The sequence below is a fragment of the Ochotona princeps genome, chromosome 24 (genome assembly GCF_030435755.1).
Source record: "Ochotona princeps isolate mOchPri1 chromosome 24, mOchPri1.hap1, whole genome shotgun sequence".
Taxonomy (NCBI): Eukaryota; Metazoa; Chordata; class Mammalia; order Lagomorpha; family Ochotonidae; genus Ochotona; species Ochotona princeps.
This window is the reverse complement of record NC_080855.1, coordinates 27900190-27921131: the sequence shown is the minus strand read 5'-3', so window position 1 is coordinate 27921131 and position 20942 is coordinate 27900190. Positions and strand designations below refer to the sequence as shown.

The 20942-nt window shown below is 58.6% G+C and overlaps 1 protein-coding gene across 3 annotated transcripts; it reads left to right on the top strand.

Moving 5' to 3' along the window:
- Positions 1 to 4365: 4365 nt before the first annotated feature.
- On the top strand, positions 4366 to 20754 carry MLXIPL (MLX interacting protein like). 3 transcript variants are annotated; one of them, XM_058680592.1, is made up of 17 exons: positions 4366 to 4841; positions 7960 to 8066; positions 11317 to 11399; positions 11524 to 11613; positions 11844 to 11888; positions 12253 to 12454; positions 12549 to 12629; positions 16287 to 16468; positions 17415 to 17985; positions 18174 to 18241; positions 18333 to 18480; positions 18627 to 18739; positions 18851 to 18970; positions 19230 to 19357; positions 19509 to 19632; positions 19991 to 20120; positions 20397 to 20754. In XM_058680592.1, the coding sequence occupies exons 1-17, from the start codon at positions 4549 to 4551 to the stop codon at positions 20513 to 20515; spliced, it is 2604 nt and encodes an 867-aa protein (XP_058536575.1). In that variant the 5' UTR covers positions 4366 to 4548; the 3' UTR covers positions 20516 to 20754. The 3 variants fall into 3 exon arrangements, with proteins under 3 accessions (XP_058536575.1, XP_058536574.1, XP_058536577.1); XM_058680591.1 differs by having other exon boundaries at positions 4367 to 4841; positions 18330 to 18480; XM_058680594.1 differs by lacking the exon at positions 4366 to 4841 and adding an exon at positions 6087 to 6160 and having other exon boundaries at positions 7960 to 8055; positions 18330 to 18480.
- Positions 20755 to 20942: the final 188 nt, after the last annotated feature.

Genomic DNA, 20942 nt, shown 5'->3' with positions numbered 1-20942 from the left:
TAAAGAGCCCACCAGGTGCCCCCTGGCAGCTCCATCCTAAGACTCCCTCTTAGCTCAGGTCTGGGTGGATGGTTGTACCTGCCAGATCGGAGGCCTAAGCAACAGGTCAGGACATACCTGGGCTGGGTCACTAACTGTATCCCCAGGACCACCGTCTAGGGACAGTGAGTTAAGGCCATTACTTGGGACACCCACATCACATACAAGAGCACCAGTTCGAGCCCCAGTTACTCTGCTTCTGATCCAGATGCCAGCTAATGCACCTGGCAGGTGGCAAGTAATGACACGTATGCCTGAGTCCCTGCCACCTACGTGGGAGACCTGGAAGAGGCTCTTGGCTCCTGGCTTCAGATCAGCTCAGCCCAGCCGTTGCAGCCACTTGGAGAGTAAACCAGTGGATGGAGGATCTTTCTCACTGTAGCTCCTTTGAATTTGGGTCACCATGTGGGACACCCACATATTAGGGTGTCTGGGTTTGAGGCCCAGCTCACCCACCTGGGTGACCCAGATGGAGTTCTGAGCTCCTGGCTTCAGCCTGACCCTGACCTGCCCTGACTCTTGTGAATATATAGAGAGTGAAGCAGATGGAAGATTCTCTCTCTGCCTTGCTAATTAATTGATTTTAGAGTGTTATGCAGGGCCAGACACTTCACCAGCTGAACTGGAACTCACTCTAGTAGGCTGTGAAAGGCAGGACTGAGGTACACTGGGCCTGGACGTACCTCCATTCTGTTCCCAGAGAACAGCCTAGCCTGGTACTTCTAGATTCTTCTGGGGCAGCTCAGCCTGCCCGTGGCCTACCCTCCTCAGGCCCATTTGTTGCCCTTCAGTCTGGAGTACTGTCAGCACCATGGACAGACCCCTCTCCTTGGCTCTCGCCCTGAGGGTTGCTGTGTCCCTACAGCTCCTCTTCATTGCATCCCCACAACATCCCCTGCCCTCCACTTATGCTGTCCCATGCAGCACACTAGCCTGGCTCCGGAGCTCATAAGGAAGAGTCTGATGTCCGATGTGGGAGGCAGCCCAGGCTTAAATTCCAGCCCTGCCACCTGCTGTCTGTGAGAACGCTGATCATGTGTTATTGTTTATTTTTAATATTTAGGGGCTAGCACTATGGCTTAACAGGTTACTTTTCTACCCTGTGGCATCAGCATCCTATAAGGACTCCAGTTTGTGTGGTAGTTCCTCCACTTTCAATCTATTTCCCTGTTAATGAGTGTGGGACAGCAGTGGCATAAAGCCCCAAACCTTGGGACCCTGCACCTGTGTAGCAGACCCGAAAGGAGCTCCTGGCTCCTGGCTTTGGATTGGCTCAGCTCCAGCCATTACATCCATCTGGGGAATGAACCAGCAGATGGAAGATCTCTCTACGTCTTTCCTTTTCGTAAACCTGCTTGTCAAATAGCAAATAAATAAATAAATAAATCTGAAAAGTTATTTAGCTACTTGAAAGGCAGAGGGGGACAGAGAGAAATCTTCCAATGGCTGGCTCCTTCCCCAAATGGCCACAGCAGCCAGAGTTGGGTCAAGCCAAAGCCAGCAGCCAGGAGCTTCTTCTAGGTCTCCCATGTGGGTGCAGGGATCCTGCTTCCCCAGGCCATTTGCATGAAGCTGGATAGGAAGTGGAGCAGCAGGGACTCGAACCAGTGTTGGTGTGAGAGGCTAGCATTACAGGTGGCAGGTTAACTCATTATGTCACAACACCAGCCCCTAAACTCAATCTCTTAAAGAACCCTGTAAAATCTAGCATATATGTAAAAAGAATATATAGTTTTAGGAAAGTGTCTAATTCACTGAATTTTTGGAAACCACACCTATTTCCCCTCAGCCTAAATAAAAAAAGAGATGGGTAAATCTAGGAGCCAGGAACTCCATCCAGTCTCCACACGGATGGCAGGGGCCTAAGTACTCGGACCATCTTCTGCTACCCTCCCAGGCACCTTAGCAGGGAGCTGGCTTGGAAGCAGAGCAGCCGGCACTCGAACTGTCATTCCCATATGTGTGCAGTGCCGACTATCCTTAACACAAACAACACACCTGTGCTAGCTTACTTTTTTCCTCCTTAAAATGACAGCTGGGGGTGGTGGTCTGGTATGCACCTGCCGCCTGGGGCACCTGCATTCCGTATCAGAGTGCCTGAGTTCACTCATGACTCTGCTCAGCTTCCTGCTCATTCAAACCAAGGACAAGCAGCAAAGGATCGCCCATGTGCTTGGGTCCCTGCCATCCAGGTCAGAGACCTGGATGGAGTTCCAGGCTCCCAGCTTTGGCCTTGGCCCAATCTGGGTGTTGCAGCACTTTAGGGAGGTTAATGAACAGATGGGGGAAATCTCTGCCACCCTAGGTCTCTCTTGCTTTCAAATAAATGGAATGAAAGTTTATGATGGTGTTGAAAATGTCAACACCCTTGCCTGTAGGTGTAGCTGAGAGGACTGTCAGAGAATGGAATCAGGTATACAAGGGCCTGGTTTTTAAAACTGACATATAATTTGCAAATTATGCAGCCTCCCTCCCCGCCCCCCGTGTTCCAGTGATCCTCCATGTTCCCAGAGTTGGGGGTCCATCGCCACAAATCCCAGCACACTTCTCAGCACTGGAAAAGGAACCCTCTACCTGGGACATATCACACCCCGGTTCCCCCCATCTCCGGGTCACTGGTAATTATCTAGTGGAGATCACAGATTCCAAATATTTGCCTTCTGAGATGGATTAACTTTTGCAAAACTAAAAATAGCACAGGGGCAGGTGTTGGCTAAGGTTTGAGTCCCCGCTCTGGCTTCGTGTTAACGCCCACCCCGAGAGGTTCGGCGATGGTTCAAGTGCTTGGCAGCACCTGGGGAAGACCCGGATGGAGCTCCAGTAGATTCCTAGCTTCAGCCTGGCATAACCCATGCACGCCACGTGGGAATAACTCGGCAGGTGGAAGCTGTCTCTGTATGGCCATGTCTGCCTGTCCCCCTGCCTTATAATTACATCTCTTGATGTAGTATCATGTCTATGCTAATAGGAATACCTGCTATATAGCTATGATTATCCCTTAAACAAGAGCTTTTGTTTAAGGGAATGAGCACAAGCAGGGAAAAGGTCTATTTGTGCTCAGTGCGGGGGCAAATTGTTGTCAGAATATGGATAGAATATGCTCAGGCTGACTCTTCTTATTTGAGCATTTGTCCTGGAAGCGGAGGAAATGGGCTGAAAAACAAAGTGATTTCTTGTTCACCGGGACTCTGCCACCTAGTGGAAAACACAGGCATGCGCACCTAAGGAAAGGGAATGAGATTTGTTACTGGGACCTGGCAGGGAGTGGGGAGTCCAGACAGGAATCTGGGGAAGTTCAAGGTTGGGGGAGCTATCCCAGCAAGGAAGGGGAGCTGCGGTGGGGGAGGGGAAGGATGGCAGGAGAAAAAGGGGAGCGCTTTCCCTGTCCGCTGGGCTCCAGAGGGAATTCTCTGGGGTCACCCAGGCGGGAGCTCCCCTCCCTAACCTCCACCCCAGGAAGGCATAGGGTGGGGACACTGACTGCAGTGATGACCTTGGACCAAGGACCCTAAGGAATCGCTGGTGTGGGATCAGAAGCGACCCTGGGAACTGCTCAGTGAGTTGGCCGTCCCAGAGGAAGGGGGAACCAAGGCGAGTCTTGCTGGCCTCCACAGCACTGGCAGGGAGAGGGGCTGGGAGAATGCATCACCTACAGACGCGGCAGCTGGACGGCCACTTCCACAGCCATGGGGTTCCCGGGAATGCCAGATGACTTCCTGCAGGGATGGGGAAGGCTGTTTCCCTCACACTCACCCTGGGACCTGGGACCTTCACCCTGACTCTGGAGCCATGGGGGCTGTGTCCATCCCTCCTGGCTTTCCCCAATCCCCTTCCCACCACTTCCTGTTGCCCTTGTGTGACACTATCCACAGTGCCCCGGCAAGTTCACATGGACCTGCAGACTTCTCCTGTCCCTCCACCCCCCAACCCTAATCCTCCCCCAGGATGGGGGTGGCTGAGCCTAGCTGCGAAGTCTGGAATCTTCTAGAACAATCCCTTGGTTATGTTTTGGTCCTGGTGTGCCTCTGAACCCCATCTCTTGAGGATTTTGAGGAGATGAGAAATGCAAATGCCTCGCTTTTTAAATTGCTTTTCTATTTTTTTTTTCTTTTTTAACTTTGAATTTTTAGTATTATTATTACGAATATTTTTTGTGAATACCTGTCCATGGATCAAGGCTTCACCTGTCCCTGGAAATGAGAACCCCTCATTATTGAGGCGCTGGGGGGGGTGCCAGGAGTGCGGGTCCACCTTACTGGACAGCCCTTTCGGTCCTATCAGGACCTCGAGTGGTCCCCTAGAAGCAGAGGCCGGAGGCGGGGACCCGCGGACACCTGCGGCTGCGCCCTTCACACCTGGTGCATCGCTTATGTTAATCGAGCCGCGCCCGCCCACCTGCGCGGCCAATCGGGCGGAGGAAGGTGTGGTTATGTTAACGAGGCCTGGAGGGCCGAGCCCGCCGCGGCCACTCGGCCGAGCCCCCGGGGCCAGGCGACAGCAGCGGTGACCATGGCCCGGGCGCTGGCGGGTCTGGCCGCGGACTTGCAGGTCCCGCGGGCCGTGCCCAGCCCGGACTCGGACTCGGACACCGACTCGGAGGGCCCGAATACCCGGCGCGGCGCCGGAGGCCTGCTGCACGCCCAGGTCATCCACAGCGGACACTTCATGGTGTCGTCGCCGCACAGCGACTCACTGACCCGGCGGCGGGACCAGGAGGGACCGGTCGGGCTCTCCGACTTCGGGCCGCGCAGCATCGATCCCACCCTCACCCGTCTCTTCGAGTGCTTGAGCCTAGCCTACAGGTGAGGGCCGCTCCTGAGCGCCCCGGATAACCCGGTTAACCCGACCAAGCCCTAGCTCCAGGCTGCACCCCGAAACTCTGGTCACACCCTGGGCACCCTCTGACCCCAGGCCCGGGCGTCTCCTTCCAGCACCCCAACCCAGGTTCATCCTGTGAGCTACAAAGGACCAGTGCCTCCCTGGCTCCCCATCCCTCCCGGCCATCAGCCCTGCCCCGGGGGCGCCCCACTTCCCATCCCCCCCTCGACTTCCGTAGACCCATGCGGGGATCCCCTCCATGTTCTTGGATCTTCCGGCCCACCCCCCACATCCTGTGCGCTCCCCGCAGTTTAGGCCACTTGCTCCCATTCGCACAGCGGGGTCCCTCCATCCGTCCGATCACCTACCTGCAGCCTGGCCCCTTTAACGTCCGGGACCCCTTTTCTTGGCCCTCTTGGTCAAGGATGGCAGGAGGCGAGAGCTCTTGCTCGCGGGGGTCCAGGGTCGCCGGGTGGAGGGCTTTGCAGGAGATGCGTGACCAGGAGTAGCGGGAGGGGCGGGGCTGCCTGCTGGGGTCGCCACACCTGTCGGCATCGGTCTCTCGCACTCCTACCCCCCACAACCCACCCCTTTGGCGCCTCGCCCGCCGCGTCCCGGCTTTTTGCTCCCACGCCCCGCATCCCGCAGGAGGGCGCGAACCGGGGTCCTGGCCCGGTGCCCCGGAGCAAAGTTCCTCAGAGCGGAGGGACCGGGATAAATTATCAACCGCAGACCTTAACGGGGGAAGAGAAGGGAGATCAGCCCGTCCTGATCGTTCCTCAGTCCAAATAAATCCTCATCTTCCCCGGCGCCTCCTCCCCTCCTGAAAACCGTTGGCTACCGACCCGGCGTCTGTCCCCAAGGCTGCGGGTGGGGGGGTGGCGCGTGCGAGTTAGGGTGCGGACACAGCCCGGGTCCCAGGAGCGTCGCCTTCCCAACCAACCCCATCCCCCACCCAGATCGTGGCCACCCCAGCCAAGACCCCATTGGCTGGAGGCAACGTAACCTTGGCCCACAAGTTCTGGCCCCGGGCCCAGGTCCTGTTGCAACCTGATAGTCCAGGGCGCCAGACCGATGTGGAAAGTTCAAATTCCCTGTCCCTTTCCCCACCCCTTCCCGCGTCTCTCCCTGGACATCACGAGACTGCCTGTGACAGGGCATCTGAGGTCCTGGTCCGTACAGCGCGGGCACCCCTTCTCCCCAAAGAGTTCCCATTTCCCAAAGAAGCTTCCTGCTTTACAACACCATGCACCTACTCTGCTGGGACACATGCACCCGCAGCCTTCCCCTCCCCCATCGGGCCGTAAGTAGGAGAGGGGATCAGGTGCAGTGAACCCCAGAACTGCCCCCTTACTCAGAAGCTGGCTGGAGGCTGATGAGGGTCCAGCCTGTTCCCCCAAACACTCCAAGCTCTTGGCTGGGAACCCCAACCTGCTCCAGGGATGGGAGCGGGTACTGTCCCCAAGGGAGCCTTTGGATTGCTCTGCTTGGCAGCGGCCGGGGATGTGTGGAGGAACGCTGAGGCTCAGACTGAGTCAGTGTGGAAGTCTTCAAAGCCCCCTCCCCAACATCCCAAGGATAGGGGTTTTCCTAGAAAGTGCAGGCACCAACTTTCCCAGGGAGTAGCAGGTAGAAGAGAATGGTGGGAGCCAATGCTGGGAGGGGACGCTAGAGAGGAGGAAAAGGAGGAGGGTGGCCTGGAGCCTGGTCTCTGACCCTCCGCCTCCCCCGGGGAGGGGGCAGAGTGAGAATGGAGGGGAGGGACTTTCTAGGGAGACTGTGTTCTGTAGGTGTGCGTGGGCGGGTGGCAGCCCAGGGGCCAGGAGGCAGATTCTGTGAGCTAGAAAGTTCTCGTTCATGGTCAGAACTGACTGCCAGTGCAGACAGCAGCCTCAGGGGTGGGGGGGTGGGGGTGGGGGTGAGGTAGGGGTGGGGTAAGGTGGGGGGACCAGCAGGCAGGAAGGGGAGTTCCTGCAAGGTGTTATGGAGCAAGGAGCGGTGTGCAGGGTTTGTGCCTGAGGGTCCTAACTTCTCTCCACCAATTAAAGCATACCTGGCCCTGAGTTTCCTGCTCCAGGCTGGGTCCCTCAGATCTCAACTCTCCATCCTTTCCTCCTGGACTGGGATACTGTCCTCTCCCCACCAGCACCACACACATCTGCCACCTCTACTTAGGCCACAAACACCAGGCTGGGGGTGCTGGGATCCAGGCAGGCCTGCCTCCCACACACCTACAGGTGCCACCACAGCGGCTGACTCAGGAGGGGTCAGTGTGTCCCTTCTAGCCCTGCTCCCCCACCTCCTTCCTAGCCAGATGGTGTTTGTCTAACTCCAGGAGAGGAGGGGGTGCTGAGCTGACAGACTCCATTTGGGTAATGAGCCCGTTGTCTCCCCTCGCCAGCAACTACCACCCCCAAAGCAAACACAGGAGCTTGGAGACCAGAGAGGAGAAAGGACTCAATGACCCATGAGCTTGGGGTTTGTGGGAGGAGCTAAGAAGTTCAACCTGGCATCTACCTCTTTCCTGTCCTGTGACCCCAGTGCCAGCGAGAGGCCCCTTTGGGAAAGGATCTGGCACTGGGAGTTAAGCCTGTCCCATGGGGTAAGGAGTGGAGGGGGGGCACACACCAGGCAACTGGGGCACAGTCCTGGCTTGTAGCCCCTGAGGAAGGAAGTAGGGAGGGCCAACTTCCCTAGAGGCAGCCACCTTGGCCTGAGTCACCTCCCACCACTGTGAACTTGATGGACCCCTAGGGTTACAGTTGGGGTCAAGGTCATGTCTCAAGATCACTGACTCAGACTGGTCATCTTACACTCCCATCTCCCAATTCCAACCATATGGCTGCCCTGCAGTCCTGGACAGTCACAGGGGACTGGCAAAGCAAAGCCTGGCAGCTCTGATCTGAGGCCACCAACACTCTGTCCAGGCACAGTGTCCCCACAATGTCACAGGCCCTGGTGGCTCCCTGGCAGCAGCTGCCTGGGAGAGTAGTATTGTCAAGAGCAGTATCGATGAGGGGCAGGAATGTAGGGCTTAGTTGCCTGGGTTCCCCATTTCCCTGACCCCAGCCTTGACCCCCCTTCTCCCTGTTGCCCCTATAGTGGCAAGCTGGTCTCTCCCAAGTGGAAGAATTTCAAAGGACTCAAGTTGCTCTGCCGAGACAAGATCCGCCTCAACAACGCCATCTGGAGGGCCTGGTACATCCAGTGTGAGTGGGAACCCAGGGCCTCCCCATGGGCAGGCAGTGGGCTGTGTGCTGCAGGGCACTGGAGTGGCAGGGGTTACATCCAGGGAAGACTCTTGGGCCCTCAGGGTAGGGGGCTGGCAGCCTCTTGGGGGGACACTAGGACCTGCTAGTGGCTTCTGACCACCCCTCTCCCAGAGGGACTTAGGGAATATAGTTTCCCAAGGATGCCTGGTAAGGCCCAAGGTGGGCTGAGGGTCGACCCATCCAATGTCCCAAGCATGTATGCAGGTGTCTTACCCATCAGGGCACTGGAGTGGGCAGTGGATACTATGAGGGGCATTGTGTCACCTTGGCAGGGGTCTGCCAGTCTTTCCTTGTCACCTTGCTATACTGCCAGCTGGGACCCCTCCATGGAGATTTGGGAAAAGGGACACACACACACCCCACCCTTGCTACAGAGATCACGGCCTGTATTGGAAGAGATTCTGACCTTGGAGTCAAACCCAGAGCTGGTTTGCTACCCAGTCTCTACCCCCTGGCTGAATGTGTGACTTCAAGTAGGTGTACTACCCTCTCTGAACTTGTGTCCTTATCTCTAACACGAAGCCAGTGTGTGATGTGCAGACAGCAGGTGTGAAAGGCCTGGCACTGAGAACTGTCCAATAAAGGATGTGTCCTATAAAGGTTACATCCATTCATCTGGGGACACTGTGGGCAGCAGTGGCTGAACGTGGGCCAGCCAGCCCTGTGCTGGGGCCTTCTCCAGGGCAGTCAGATCCAGTCTTGAGCTAAGAACAAATGCCTCCCCACACCCCCCACCACACACTTTTTTTTTTCTCTCCAAGTCCCATGCTGACCTCTGTCCACCCGGGCACACAGAGGGCAGGGCATGTGTGCTGGTTCCTGTCCGCCTGTGTGCCGAGCACTTGCATGAATCCCCAGGTTCAAGACTACCTTGGCAACACCACAGGGTACATCTTCCTACTTCCGGTTTGTGGATGAGTGACTGAGGCTCAGAAAGCAAGTAACCATGTTCAGGTTCACCCAGCAGCCCAGGGGCTAGCTGGCTAGTCAGCGGGGACTCTTCCCACCACATGGAGCCTGGGACTCCAGTTGGCTCACTGTCTGCCTTCCCAGGCCTTCCAGGAGCATGCAGAGGCGCCCACAGGTACCCACTGGGGTGTGCAGGAGCAAATGGTTCTTGCTGACAGATCCTGCTAAGGCTGGAAAGCCGAGAAACCAGGGGGAGTCAGTATGCAGCGTCCCCCCAAATCCCATTCAAGCTCCCCCTTCTCCGCAAGTAAAAGCTGCTGCCTGGGAGGCACAACTGTCAACCTGATGAGCTCCAGTACTGCCTTCCCCCAGCCTAGGGTCTTCCCCCCAGATCCTCTCCTGCCGTGGGGACTCCAGGGCTCTGTGCGTCAGAGCTGTTAGACTTGAGCTGGACATGCCCTATGGCCGCATGGTGAGTTCTCTGAGTTCCTTGGAGGGAAGGAGCTTGGCTGTGAGGATGATGGCAGTGTGATGGTGATGATGATGGTGGTGGTGCTGATGATGATGGTGGTGATGATGATGATGGTGATGGTGACAGCTCACAGGACTCCCCTTAGTCCTTAAATCGCAGAGGTGGAGTTCAGGGGCGGGGAGCTGGGCTTGGCCCTCCTCTCTACAGGCACCTGTGCCCTCCCCGACTCAGATCCTTTCTTGGTTACTGCCCCCCACACACTCTGTGCTCCCAGGGCACTTCTCCACCCTCCCCGGCTGGAAGGACTTTCCACCTGACCGTATCTCTGTTTGTTTTTCTTATCTCTGCCACCTAACTGCAGTTTCCAGCACCCTGATGCAGCTGCAGGTCCCCAGCCCAGAACATGTCCCCAAGGAAAAGTGGAATAACTTCTTGGGGAGCCCCAGGAAGCCACAGGAACACAGGCTCCCCACCCCCCACCTCACAGCAGTGTGGTCAGGGGCTCATCTTACCCAGAAGACCTGGGAGTCTACACCCCTCTTATCTGCTGTCCAAGTCAGACCCAGCCCTCCACCATACCGCCCCCTCCTCAGTGCCCTGTGTGTGCATCTTGGAGAGATGTATTTGAGGGCAGAGCTTGGTACATGGTACCCAACCTCCCAATGGGCGGTTTGTGCAGTGGCTAAAACTCTGCTCGGGACCCCTGCTTCCCATATGAGAGTGTGTGGATTTGAGCCCCGGCTCTGCTCCCAGCCCTAGCTCCCTGCTCACGTGCACCCTGGAGGCAGCAGGTGGATAGCTCAAGTAGGTGGGTCCCTGCCACCTGCCCATGGGAGACCCGGATGCAGTTTTGTGGCTCCTGGATTCAGCCTGCCTATTTCAGTTCCTGTGTCCTCATGGGTGTCACAGAGGAAACTGGCTGGAACCCCCTCCTCTACCGGGAGCCCCTCCCCTGCCGGGACCCCCTCTCTTCACAGGCTGTCCTGCTCCCTAGGGAAGCTGGGGGACAGGGAGGCAGGTGTGCAGAGCAATGACAGGCAAAGGTAGGGAGAGGCAGCAAGGACCCTGAGGTCTGAGGGAGGGGAAGCTTCCTGGAGGAGGGGCCATCCTAAAGATTGAGCAGGTCAGGGCAAGGGCATTCCCTGGCAACTCAGACCAGAGAGGGTGGGCTGTGCTGCGGCCATGTGGGGTGTAAGAAGGGCAGGCAAGGCAACCATCAGCTTTGTGTCCAGATCACAGGCGTGGGGGGGGGTCAATGGGGCAGGTGCAGACACAGGTGGGGGTCTGGCTGGGGTGGGTGGGCAGAGATGGGAAGGGCCGAGCAAAGGGGGAATGGGAGGCCAGGGTTGGGCCAGCAAAGACAAGCTTCAAGCCTTGGGACATCCAGATGGGAACTGTGATGCAGGCCCAGAAGGAAGGATTCTAGCAAAGAGGTCAGAACTGGAGGCTGACAGGGGAATGGCAGGACAAGCCCCCATCTCACCACCACCACCACCGCCACCACCAGCCCCCATGTCCCCTAGAGGGCAGTGCACATAGCAAGGAGCATCTGGTCTGCCAGCCTGACCAGGCCCTTCTTGGGACAGCGCAGCCCCAAGCATTACTTAGCAAGCCCACCTGGCCAGCAGCTCCCGGCCACAATGGAGAAGGTGTGGGAAGTCCCTGTGCCAGCCTGAGGGCTGCCGCAGGCTGGGGGACTGCCTGCAGGAGGCGGCCCTTAGGAGGTGTGGGAGAGGGGTATGTTGAGTCCCAATCCCTTTTTGGGAGAGGACTGAGAACCCCGCCCCACACCCCGCTGTCTTTCAGACGTGCAGCGGAGGAAGAGCCCCGTGTGTGGTTTCGTGACTCCCCTGCAAGGTCCGGAGGCAGATGAGCACCGGAAACCAGAGGTAGCCCCCCAGCCACCGCGGGGACCCAGGATGGTCTCCCTCCCTGCCTTGGGGGCAGCAGGAGGGGTGGGACTTGGCGGGGGCCACCTTCCTGCTGAACCCCCTCTCCCCAAACTCTGCCAAGGCCGTGGTCCTGGAGGGCAATTATTGGAAGCGGCGCATCGAGGTGGTGATGCGCGAGTACCACAAGTGGCGCATCTACTACAAGAAGCGGGTCAGTCGGGACTGTCCCCCCCCAGCCCAGTCGCCCACCCCCATGTCCCCCCAGCCCCTGTCGCCCTCCACGGAGTCCCGGGCCCACAGCGCCACCGTGCGGCCACGCGTGCTCAGCGCAGCCTTCCCCCGCCTCCAACACACACCTCGGGGTCCCCGGAACTCCCGGGGGTCGCATGGGAGCCGGGACAGGAACAGGGGCATTGGCGTCCCAACTCTGTGTTCTTGCAGCTCCGTAAGTCCAGCCGGGAAGGAGATCTCCTCGCCCCCAAACAGGTGGGTGCAGCTTCGGCCTAGGCACACAGGGCAGGAATGGCCAGGGACCTGGGAGTGGAGGGTGCAGTGCTAGAAAGGACCCCTAGGCTTGTGGGCAAGTGGAAGGAGGCCTGGGGGGTGGGAGCAGAGGATGCTAAGGACACAGTGACCCCAGTCTCCCCTTAAAAACGCATAAAGATGTCCAAAGGGGTCCCCTTATCCCTTCACATCAGGAAACCCCTGGCAGGGAGGGGAGTGGTATCTGGTAGGGAACCCAGGAGATGCCCTTGACCTTCCAGGTAGCAAATAGGTCCTCCGACACTGGTGGGTGTGGCCAGGGAGGTTCCCCCAGGAAGTAAGTGCTGTGTCCTCCCTCCCTGGCCAGCCAGAAGTGGGGTGGCCGCCAGGGGAGCGATGGTGCGAACAGCTCTTCTCCAGCGTGGTGCCTGTGCTGCTGGGAGGTCCCGAGGAGGAGCCGGGCGGCCGGCAGCTGCTGGGCCTCGACTGCTTTCTATCCGACATCTCCGATACGCTCTTTACCATGACCCAGCCGAGGCCCTCTCCCCTGCAGCTGCCCCCGGAGGAGGGTGAGGGACACGGGGCTGGGCTGGGCAGGGGGGGATGGAGAGGGACTTGAGGTTGCTGGTTCTGACTGGCACCCCTGTGCCCTCTCACCACCAGCCTACGTGGGTAATGCTGACATGATTCAGCCGGACCTGACGCCCCTGCAGCCCAGTCTGGATGACTTCATGGAAATCTCAGGTGGGCAAGGTCAAGGTCAGAAGAGACTTTGTGCTAAGAGACCTCAGGCCTGTCCTGGGCAAGTGGCCTGGGTGGATTCTTAGGGATATTTCTCATCTTCTTTAAAACAAAAATTATTTCTTTGAAGGTCAGACTTTTACAGAGATCTTCCATGCACTAGTTTACTCCCCAGGTGGCCACAACAGCCAGAGCTGAGCCAATCTGAAACCAGGAGCTTCTTCTGGGTCTCTCGCATGGGTGCAGGATCCCAAGGGTTTGGGCCATCCTCGACTGCTTTTCCAGGCCACAGGCAGGGAGCTGGATGGGAAGTGGATCAGCCAGGACACAAACTGGCGTCCATAAGAAATGCCGGCTCTCGCAAGGGAAGAATTAGCCAATTGAGTCATTAGACCAGGGGCCCTTGGGTTACGGCATTTTAACCTGCACCTTAAACAGGTGATATGTAACTATATATAATATTTTCTTGAACCATTTGGCAGTCTCTACTAACCTACAAATGTTGGTGCCCTTGGGCCCATCAAGTTCACTTCTAGAACATCTTCAGCTATATGAAAACATTTATTGGGGGGAGGGGGGAGGTTTGGAGCATTGGACAACACTGTTGAAGACACTGACAGTTCATATCAGAGTCCTGGCTGCACTGCTCCTGACCCAGGTTCCTGCTAACGAGCACTCCGGGAGGTCGCAGGTGCTGACTCAAGCTGCTGAGGCCTTGCCACCCCTCCAGGAGAGATGTGGCTGGAGATCTGGCCTTCGGGCTTCCTCCTGGCACCACCCTGACTGTTATAGCCATTTGGTATATATATAAGCATGATTCTCAGTCCTGAATACCTTGGGGGAAAAAATTCCATCTTAAAGAAAAAAAAAAAAATTCAAGGACCAGCGTTTAGCACAGCAGGTGGGCGAAGCCATTGTTTATGCACCTGGGAAAGCAGTGGAGGATGGTCCAAGTGTTTAGGAGACCAGGATGGAGTTCCAGGTTCCTGGTTTCAGCCTGATCCAGCCCCAGAGTCTGCGGCCATATGGACAGTGAACCAGCAGGTGGAAGATTCTGTCTCCTATTACAGAATAATGCTTAAAACAAGATAGTAAGTTCCTCTGTCTCTGCTGGGCCCAGGGCCACTAAGGCCTCGGCTTCCCCCCATGTTGGGCATATGTTGATGCTTCCCTTGCTGAGCTTAGAGACCACTTTTCCTAATCCTGCAGTTTAGGGGGGCCTCTGGAGCTGTGTTAGATTCTCAGCCTGTCTCCCCCGTGGTCTAGGGACTCAAAGAGGGTCCTTAGGTTAGTTTCCCTAACCCCCACCCAACTCCTCCCCTTCCCTGTCCCAGGGTCCTGTCAGTCAAGAGGTACAGGCCTATAAGGTGGGGACTAGAAGCCTATGGGGCGGGGACTAGGGAATGAGGAACCGCCCCCAGCCACGGGCTGGGTGGGAGCTTTCAGGGGCAGAAGTGTTTGTGGATGGCAGTGCCCCAAGGGCAGAGCAGCCTGCAAGGGCAAGAGCCCTAGGTGGGTGTCCAGACCCCAGCTACAGGTAGGAACTCAATGCCCCGCTCCCATCTCACATCCCAACTCTGACCCTGGTCATCCAGGCTCTGAGCAAAGCCCAGGCCGACTAGGGCCAGGAATCCACTTTTGTCAACCCTGGCTTGCTGCCATGTGGCTGGGCTGGCCCCCTCATGTGCTCCGTGCATTGGTAGGTCAGCAAGCACCAGGATCACTGGGGTTGCCTCTCTTGAGTGTCTCCCCAAAAGCCCCTTCTTGGACAGGTCAGATTAGAAGCCCAGGAAGGGGCCGGAAGTCCTTAGGAGAGAGGGCGAGGGGAATAGGGGGTGGGGAGGAGGGCTGTCTTGGGGCTCAGTAGGTGGCTGGGCTGGGAAGTGAGTGCCCCAAAGCAGGGTGGGGACTGCATGGTAAGGGGGTAGCTGGTGGCTCAGAACTGGGCTGGGCTTGCCCTTGTGTGCTGGGGGGGGTGCTCCCAGAATCCAAGGCTAATGGTGAGGGCCCCCTTGCGCCCAGGTAGGGGAGGGAACAGGGGTCTTGTCCCACCTAGTCCCTCTGAGGTTTTGGTTTAAAATATTCATTTTATTTCAATGACACACAGACAAACTTAAATCTCCTTGGTCCACCCTCCAGAGGCCTACTGTAATCAGGGATGGATCAGACCCAAGTCAGGAGCTAGGGACCCGGTCCTGGTCTCCCATGGCAGGAGGAAGGTAGGGCGGCAGGGACCCAAGTCCTTGAACATTACCCTGCTGCCTGTCTCCCAGGGTGCGCATCAGCAGGGAGCCAGGATCCGGAGCAGGTCCTTCCTGGGCATGGATGGTGGGCATCGCAGGGAGAGGCTGAGCCTCAGCACCACATGCCCACACCAGCTGCTGGGTTGGATCCCTCTGTGGACAGATGGCAAGAAGCCATCTGCATGGACACGTGGCCGTGGGCAAAAGCACACATGTGTACACTGAGTGCAGTGTCACCATGGGGGCACACTCAGGGCCATCACAACGGTGCCAAAGACCCGGAGAGACATACATACTGTACACTGATCTTCCCATGGTCAGCCTCTCGGACATTCAGACCCCAGGTCTGGCAGTCACATGTGTATTTGGCATGCACATACACATACATACATACACACATATGTACACAACAGATCTCCATGCATTCTGGGTTCACGGTACTTTTATCCAGCCTACTTATGGTGTAGGGATGGAAAAAAGGATCGCTTGGCTAGGGTGGGGATTAGGGGTGGGACTGGACGGAAAGAATGAGGGGTTAAGGGTTGTTGTGGGTGGAGGCAGCACTTGTTTATGTGGGCTATGGGAGGCCCCAAGAATTGGAAAGGACCGTGGCTGATCGGGTCAGAGAAAGGTGGCCGGAAGGGAATGGGTGGGCAGGCGGCGCCCTGGCCCGGGATGTGGTCAGGCTGACGGGGCGGCTGCTTCCCAAAACCAGAATAGCCCAAGGATTACACAATCCACTGCCCTCCTGCTTGGCCTGGCCCCTCAGGGCTTCTAAGCCCCCTTTCTAAGCCTCTTGCACCTCCCCATACCCTGAGCCCACCCTGGGCCCCTGTCTGTCACCCATTAAGACCCTGCACCCTACCCCCAGGCCCTGCTCTTATAGTCCCACGGTATAACTTAGCAGCAAACCTAACTGGGCCCAGCCCCTCTGACCCCTGACCTTTGTCACTCCCAACTCACCCCTGACCCTGTGCTGCCCTGGGGCACTGCCCCTGCCTCCAGACCTTCCACCCTGCACCCCACCCCTCCCCTTCCTTCTCTGTACCCCCTATTTCAATCCCTCCAACGGAATTAGCAATGAGAAGAAGGCAGGGGGACCATCAGGGGTCCTCGTGGGACAAGGTTGGGGTCCCAGGAGCAGGTTACTTCCAGGGGGGTCCCTCCCCCAACCCCCACCTCTCGCGGAGCGCTTACAGCCCCATACTCTGTTGCAGCTTCCCCGTGAGTGAGACAGACACTCCCCCAGTTTCACAATCTCCTGTGAAAGCCGCCCCCCTTTCCCGCCATCACGCCCCCATACACACCCGTGGTCCTCCTCCTCCTCCGGGATGGTGCCAGATGACCACTCTCTGCCCTCTGTCTCCCAGCCCGGCCCAAGCCCTGACTGTTGCTGCTCCTTGTGACTCAATTCCAGATCTCTTCACCAACTACCGGCCCCCACACACGCCTGCACCCCCGACCTTCCCGGAGCCCCCCAACTTTATCCCCATGGCCGACTCCCTCTTCAGCAGTGGGATCCTGACCTCTGACGTGCCCTCAGCCTCTGCCTCTGCCTCCATGGGTCTGACTCACCTCCCGGGACACAGCCGCCTACAGGTGAGCCCACCTTGAGACCTCACGTAAGCCCCCGCATCACCCAGGTGTCCTGTCTGACAGCCTATGATGGCTGTTGGCAAGGCATGGTCCAGCTGGGCAGAGAAGACTCCCTCCCCCATGGGAAGCAAGGGAGGCTAGGGTGGGGGAATTGTGGGTTTTCATGGTCAAGTTGAAGGAAGTGATTGATCCTTTTGGTTTAAGGGCTCTCCAGGGAAGTCAACTTCTTGCCCCCTTGTCAGGGCTGTGAGAGGGCACCATTGATGAGCTTCTCCTCTGCACTCAGAAAGCAAGCTCTTTGCTGGGAAGGGCAATGTGCCCCTCAGCACTGGTTCCTCTGACCCTGGTACCATTCAGGCATGTAAGAGTGCCCAGGAAATGGTTATGCAGTGAGTGACCGTATGGGTGGGTGGATGAGCCTAGGGAACGTGTGGCTCATCAGAGGGTGCTCAGTGGCAGGGGTGGGCTGGGAGGTGGACAGGAACAGGGATGGAGGGATGAGTGACAAGTGGACTGACAGGTGAGTGACAGGTGGGTTGCTAGCTGGATTGGGGATTGGGATCTTCAGGAAGGAGGAAACTGGAGCTCAGGGAGGCATTGGCTCCAAGGGGCAGCTGGGGTTGGTGGGACAGGAAAATGGATGCTGTTGGTTGAGGCTGACTCATGTACGCAAGCATCCTTCTCTGCTCACCAATCTCCCTGCTGTAAGTGTGCCTGCCTGTATTGTGCATGTAGGCACCTGTGTGGATATGTGTATATGTGTGTGTATGCCTGTGTGTATGTGTGTGTGTGTGTGTGTGCCGGTAGGCAGGGGTCATTCCTCTTCTCTGCCCAGTGCCCCAGTCGTCCGCAGCAGAAGCAGTGTGGGGTGGGGACTATGGGGGTTCACTCTCCCTTTCTGCTCCCTGAACATCTCTCTTTCCCCTCCACCCTGCACTCCCCCAACCAGGCTCGGAGCAGCTGCCCCTTGGAGCCCAATGCCTTCCTGAGCTCCGATTTCCTCCTTCCTGAAGACCCCAAGCCCAAGCTCCCGCCCCATCCTGCAACCCCACCTCTCCTCCAATGCCCCAGCCTCGCCAAGGTGCATGGCCTAGAGCCCTGCACCCCAGCCCCCTTCTCGGCCCTGGCCCCCTCACCGGTGGTGACAGCGGCTCTGTTGCAGGAAGAGCCTGTCTTTTCTCCCAGGTTCCCTTTCCCGACTGCTCCTCCAGCCCCTCCGGCCTCAGGTCTGTCCTCACTGCCCACTCCCACCCCCTTCCCTCCCACTTCACAGCAGGTGCCAGGCCCCACCTCCAGCCCCTTCCCCCTGGACCACCTCCCCTCTGGGTACTCTGAGTCAGGCTTCGGGGCTCACTTCGCGGTGCCCCAAGGTGTGTGTTCCCAAGGCAAGCCCCCCACTGCACCCCTCAGAGGACAGAGAGTCAGTCCCCCAACCCTGGCCCCTGCCACAGCTAGCCCCACGGTCACTGCCACTGCCAGAAGTAACAACCCCTGCCTGACACAGCTGCTTACTGCTGCAGGTGAGTTTGCAGAGAGACCTAGGGGAGTCAGGGCTGGAGGCAGGGATGCGGCTTAGGGTAACCTCAAAGCAGGGGAGGAGGGTGGTGGGACAGAAGATGAGTAGTTAGGGACCTGGGCTGTGTCTGAAAGCTGACTGGGACTGGGGTCCTGAACAAGCGAGCTACCTTCACTGTCCTGCTTTGCACAGCCAAGCCTGAGCATGCGCTGGAGCCACCACTGGCCCCCAATGCCCTTCTGCGACCCCCGGAATCCCCGGTAAGTTGACTGGCAGGTGGCCCCGGGGGGAGGGGAGTCCAGGAACATTTCCTTCACTGTCACCCACCATCACACTCCTCCACCCCAGCAGGAGCCGGCGCCTGAATTCCCCTGCACCTTCTTTTCTCCGGTGCTGACCCCAGCACCGCCCAGGCCAACACCAGGCCCCGCCAGCCTGGCCCCTCCCAGGCCCCTGCTGGTCCCCAAAGTGGAACGACTCTCACCCCCAGCACCCAGCGGTAAAGAGGGGACCCAAGGACTGCAGTACTCTGAGGGGGTGGAGGGAGGCAGAGGAGGGAGATGAAGGGGTGAGAGAGACAGGGACGGCGGATACTCTGCCTCCAGTGTGCCCGCCTGTCTGCCTGTGGCTCCCTCCCTGCTACAGGTACCGAGCGCCGGCTCTCAGGGGAGCTCCACCAAGCGCCCTACCCGGTGGCCTTGACCGTCCGTGTCTCGCCTGCTCCACCCATCCTGAGCCGCGGCCGACCTGACAACAAGGTGGGGGCGCCGTCTCTGCTCCAGGCCCACCCACTCACGCAAGCCCTTGCATGGGTTCACCCCCAATCCCTACCCTCTCATCTTGCCGCCCCGTATGTCTGCTCCCCCTAGACCGAGAACCGGCGCATCACGCACATCTCGGCCGAGCAGAAGCGACGCTTTAATATCAAGCTGGGCTTTGACACCCTCCATGGCTTAGTGAGCACACTCAGCGCCCAGCCAAGCATCAAGGTCTATAACTCTCCCCCCACTCCTCCCCCCTCCCACGGGGCGGCCGCCCCCACCCCATGGCCATGGCCAAGACCGCGTCCCGCTGCCTCCCCGCCCCCCTTCCCGACGTCCTGCGGCCTCCCACGCCCGGCTCAGGGCAGGTCGGGCTCCATACGCAGCCCTTCCCTCCGCAGGTGTGAGATGCATGGATGGATGCATGGGGTGGGGGTGTATCCCGCTGGGCTTCCAGCGCCTGAGCGCTCCCTGCTGGCGCCCGCAGGTGAGCAAGGCCACTACGCTGCAGAAGACCGCCGAGTACATCGCAGTCCTGCAGCAGGAGCGCGCAGCCATGCAGGAAGAAGCCCAGCAGCTGCGCGACGAGATCGAGGAGCTCAACGCCGCCATCAAGTAGGCGGGCGGCGGGGCTCGCGGCAGGGGCAGGCGAGGAACCCCCGACAGGCAGCTGGGCTGGGCTGGCCGGTGGGGACTGGGGATGCCGCCTGGTACCCCGCACCTCCACACACGTCCAGCCCTGAGTCCCACCGCCTGCATCCTGCAGCCTGTGCCAGCAGCAGCTGCCAGCCACTGGGGTGCCCATCACGCACCAGCGTTTCGACCAGATGCGGGATATGTTCGAGGACTATGTTCGCACCCGCACACTGCACAACTGGAAGTTCTGGGTAGTATCCTATCTCAGGAGTCCGCGATGGCATGGGGGTAGGGTAGGGGTGGGGTAGAGGTCACAGATGGGGGCTGGTTTGGGTGAGGCTAAACTTTGGTGTGACACCTACAGGAGACAGAATCGACTTCCTTCCTCAGCCCTCCACAAAGGGCTTAGGGTCAAGTTGTTCACAGACAGGCCCTGACAAGCTGGGGAGGGACCAGACTCAGAGAGCCGAGCAGGCTTTGGAGGCAAGGGGTGAGCTGCAGGGAGTGTGGAGCGAGGTTATGGGGGACACCAGAGTTTGAGATCAGACAGCACGGTGGGGGTGGAGGAGGGCACTAACTTGACCTCAGACCTGCTCCTTGACCTGGGTCCAGTTCAGCATCCTTATCCGCCCTCTATTCGAGTCCTTCAATGGCATGGTGTCCACGGCCAGCTTGCACAGCCTTCGCCAGACCTCGCTGGCCTGGCTGGATCAGTACTGCTCCCTGCCGGCTCTGCGGCCCAGTACGTGAGCCACCTGCTGGCCCCACTCTGTGTGTGTGTGTAGGGGGGAGGGGGATGTCGCGGGAGGCCCAGCCCACACAGCCTGCTGCACTGTGCCAGGTCCCCTGGACATAACTTCACTCCCACGTCCAGGTGGGAGGACCACAGTCTTGGCCCAGTCCCTTTGTCGCCAGGCCGCTGCTTTCGCACCCCCATCCCCCTCCCCGCAGCTCCCCACTCCAGGACCTGACCACGGATGATGATTGTCTCTTGTTCCCTTCCCCGCCCCCCACCCAGCCGTGCTGAACTCCCTCCGCCAGTTGAGCACATCCACCTGTATCCTGACCGACCCAGGCCGCATCCCTGAGCAAGCCACGCGGGCCGTCACCGAGGGCACCCCTGGCAAACCTCTGTAGTCCTGCCTGGCCAGACCCTGCTGCCCCAGGACCCTGCCTGTGCTCTCCTTCATCTATCCTGAGGATCTGACCAGATCCACGCCTCACCCCAGCATGCCGCCTACCAGGACCTCTGCTTTACGATGGACGAAATGGACACAGGGAGGCTTTGAGCAGCTGATGTACCTAAGGCTTGGCACCCACTGTGACATAATCAGGACCTACACTGGCAACTCAGGAGGGTCCAGCTTCTGAGTCGGCGCACCGCCCCCTCCACTGCTCCCCCTGCAGCGGGAAGGTGTCCAGGGATGGGGGAGGTGATGTCCCTGGAGTGAGACCAGAAAGGCCTGATGTCCTGGGAAAGACCAGGGCAGGCATCCGTGTGTGTGTGTGTGTGTGTTTTATAAATGATTATTGATCTAACACAAGCAAAAAATTCAGCTTGCTC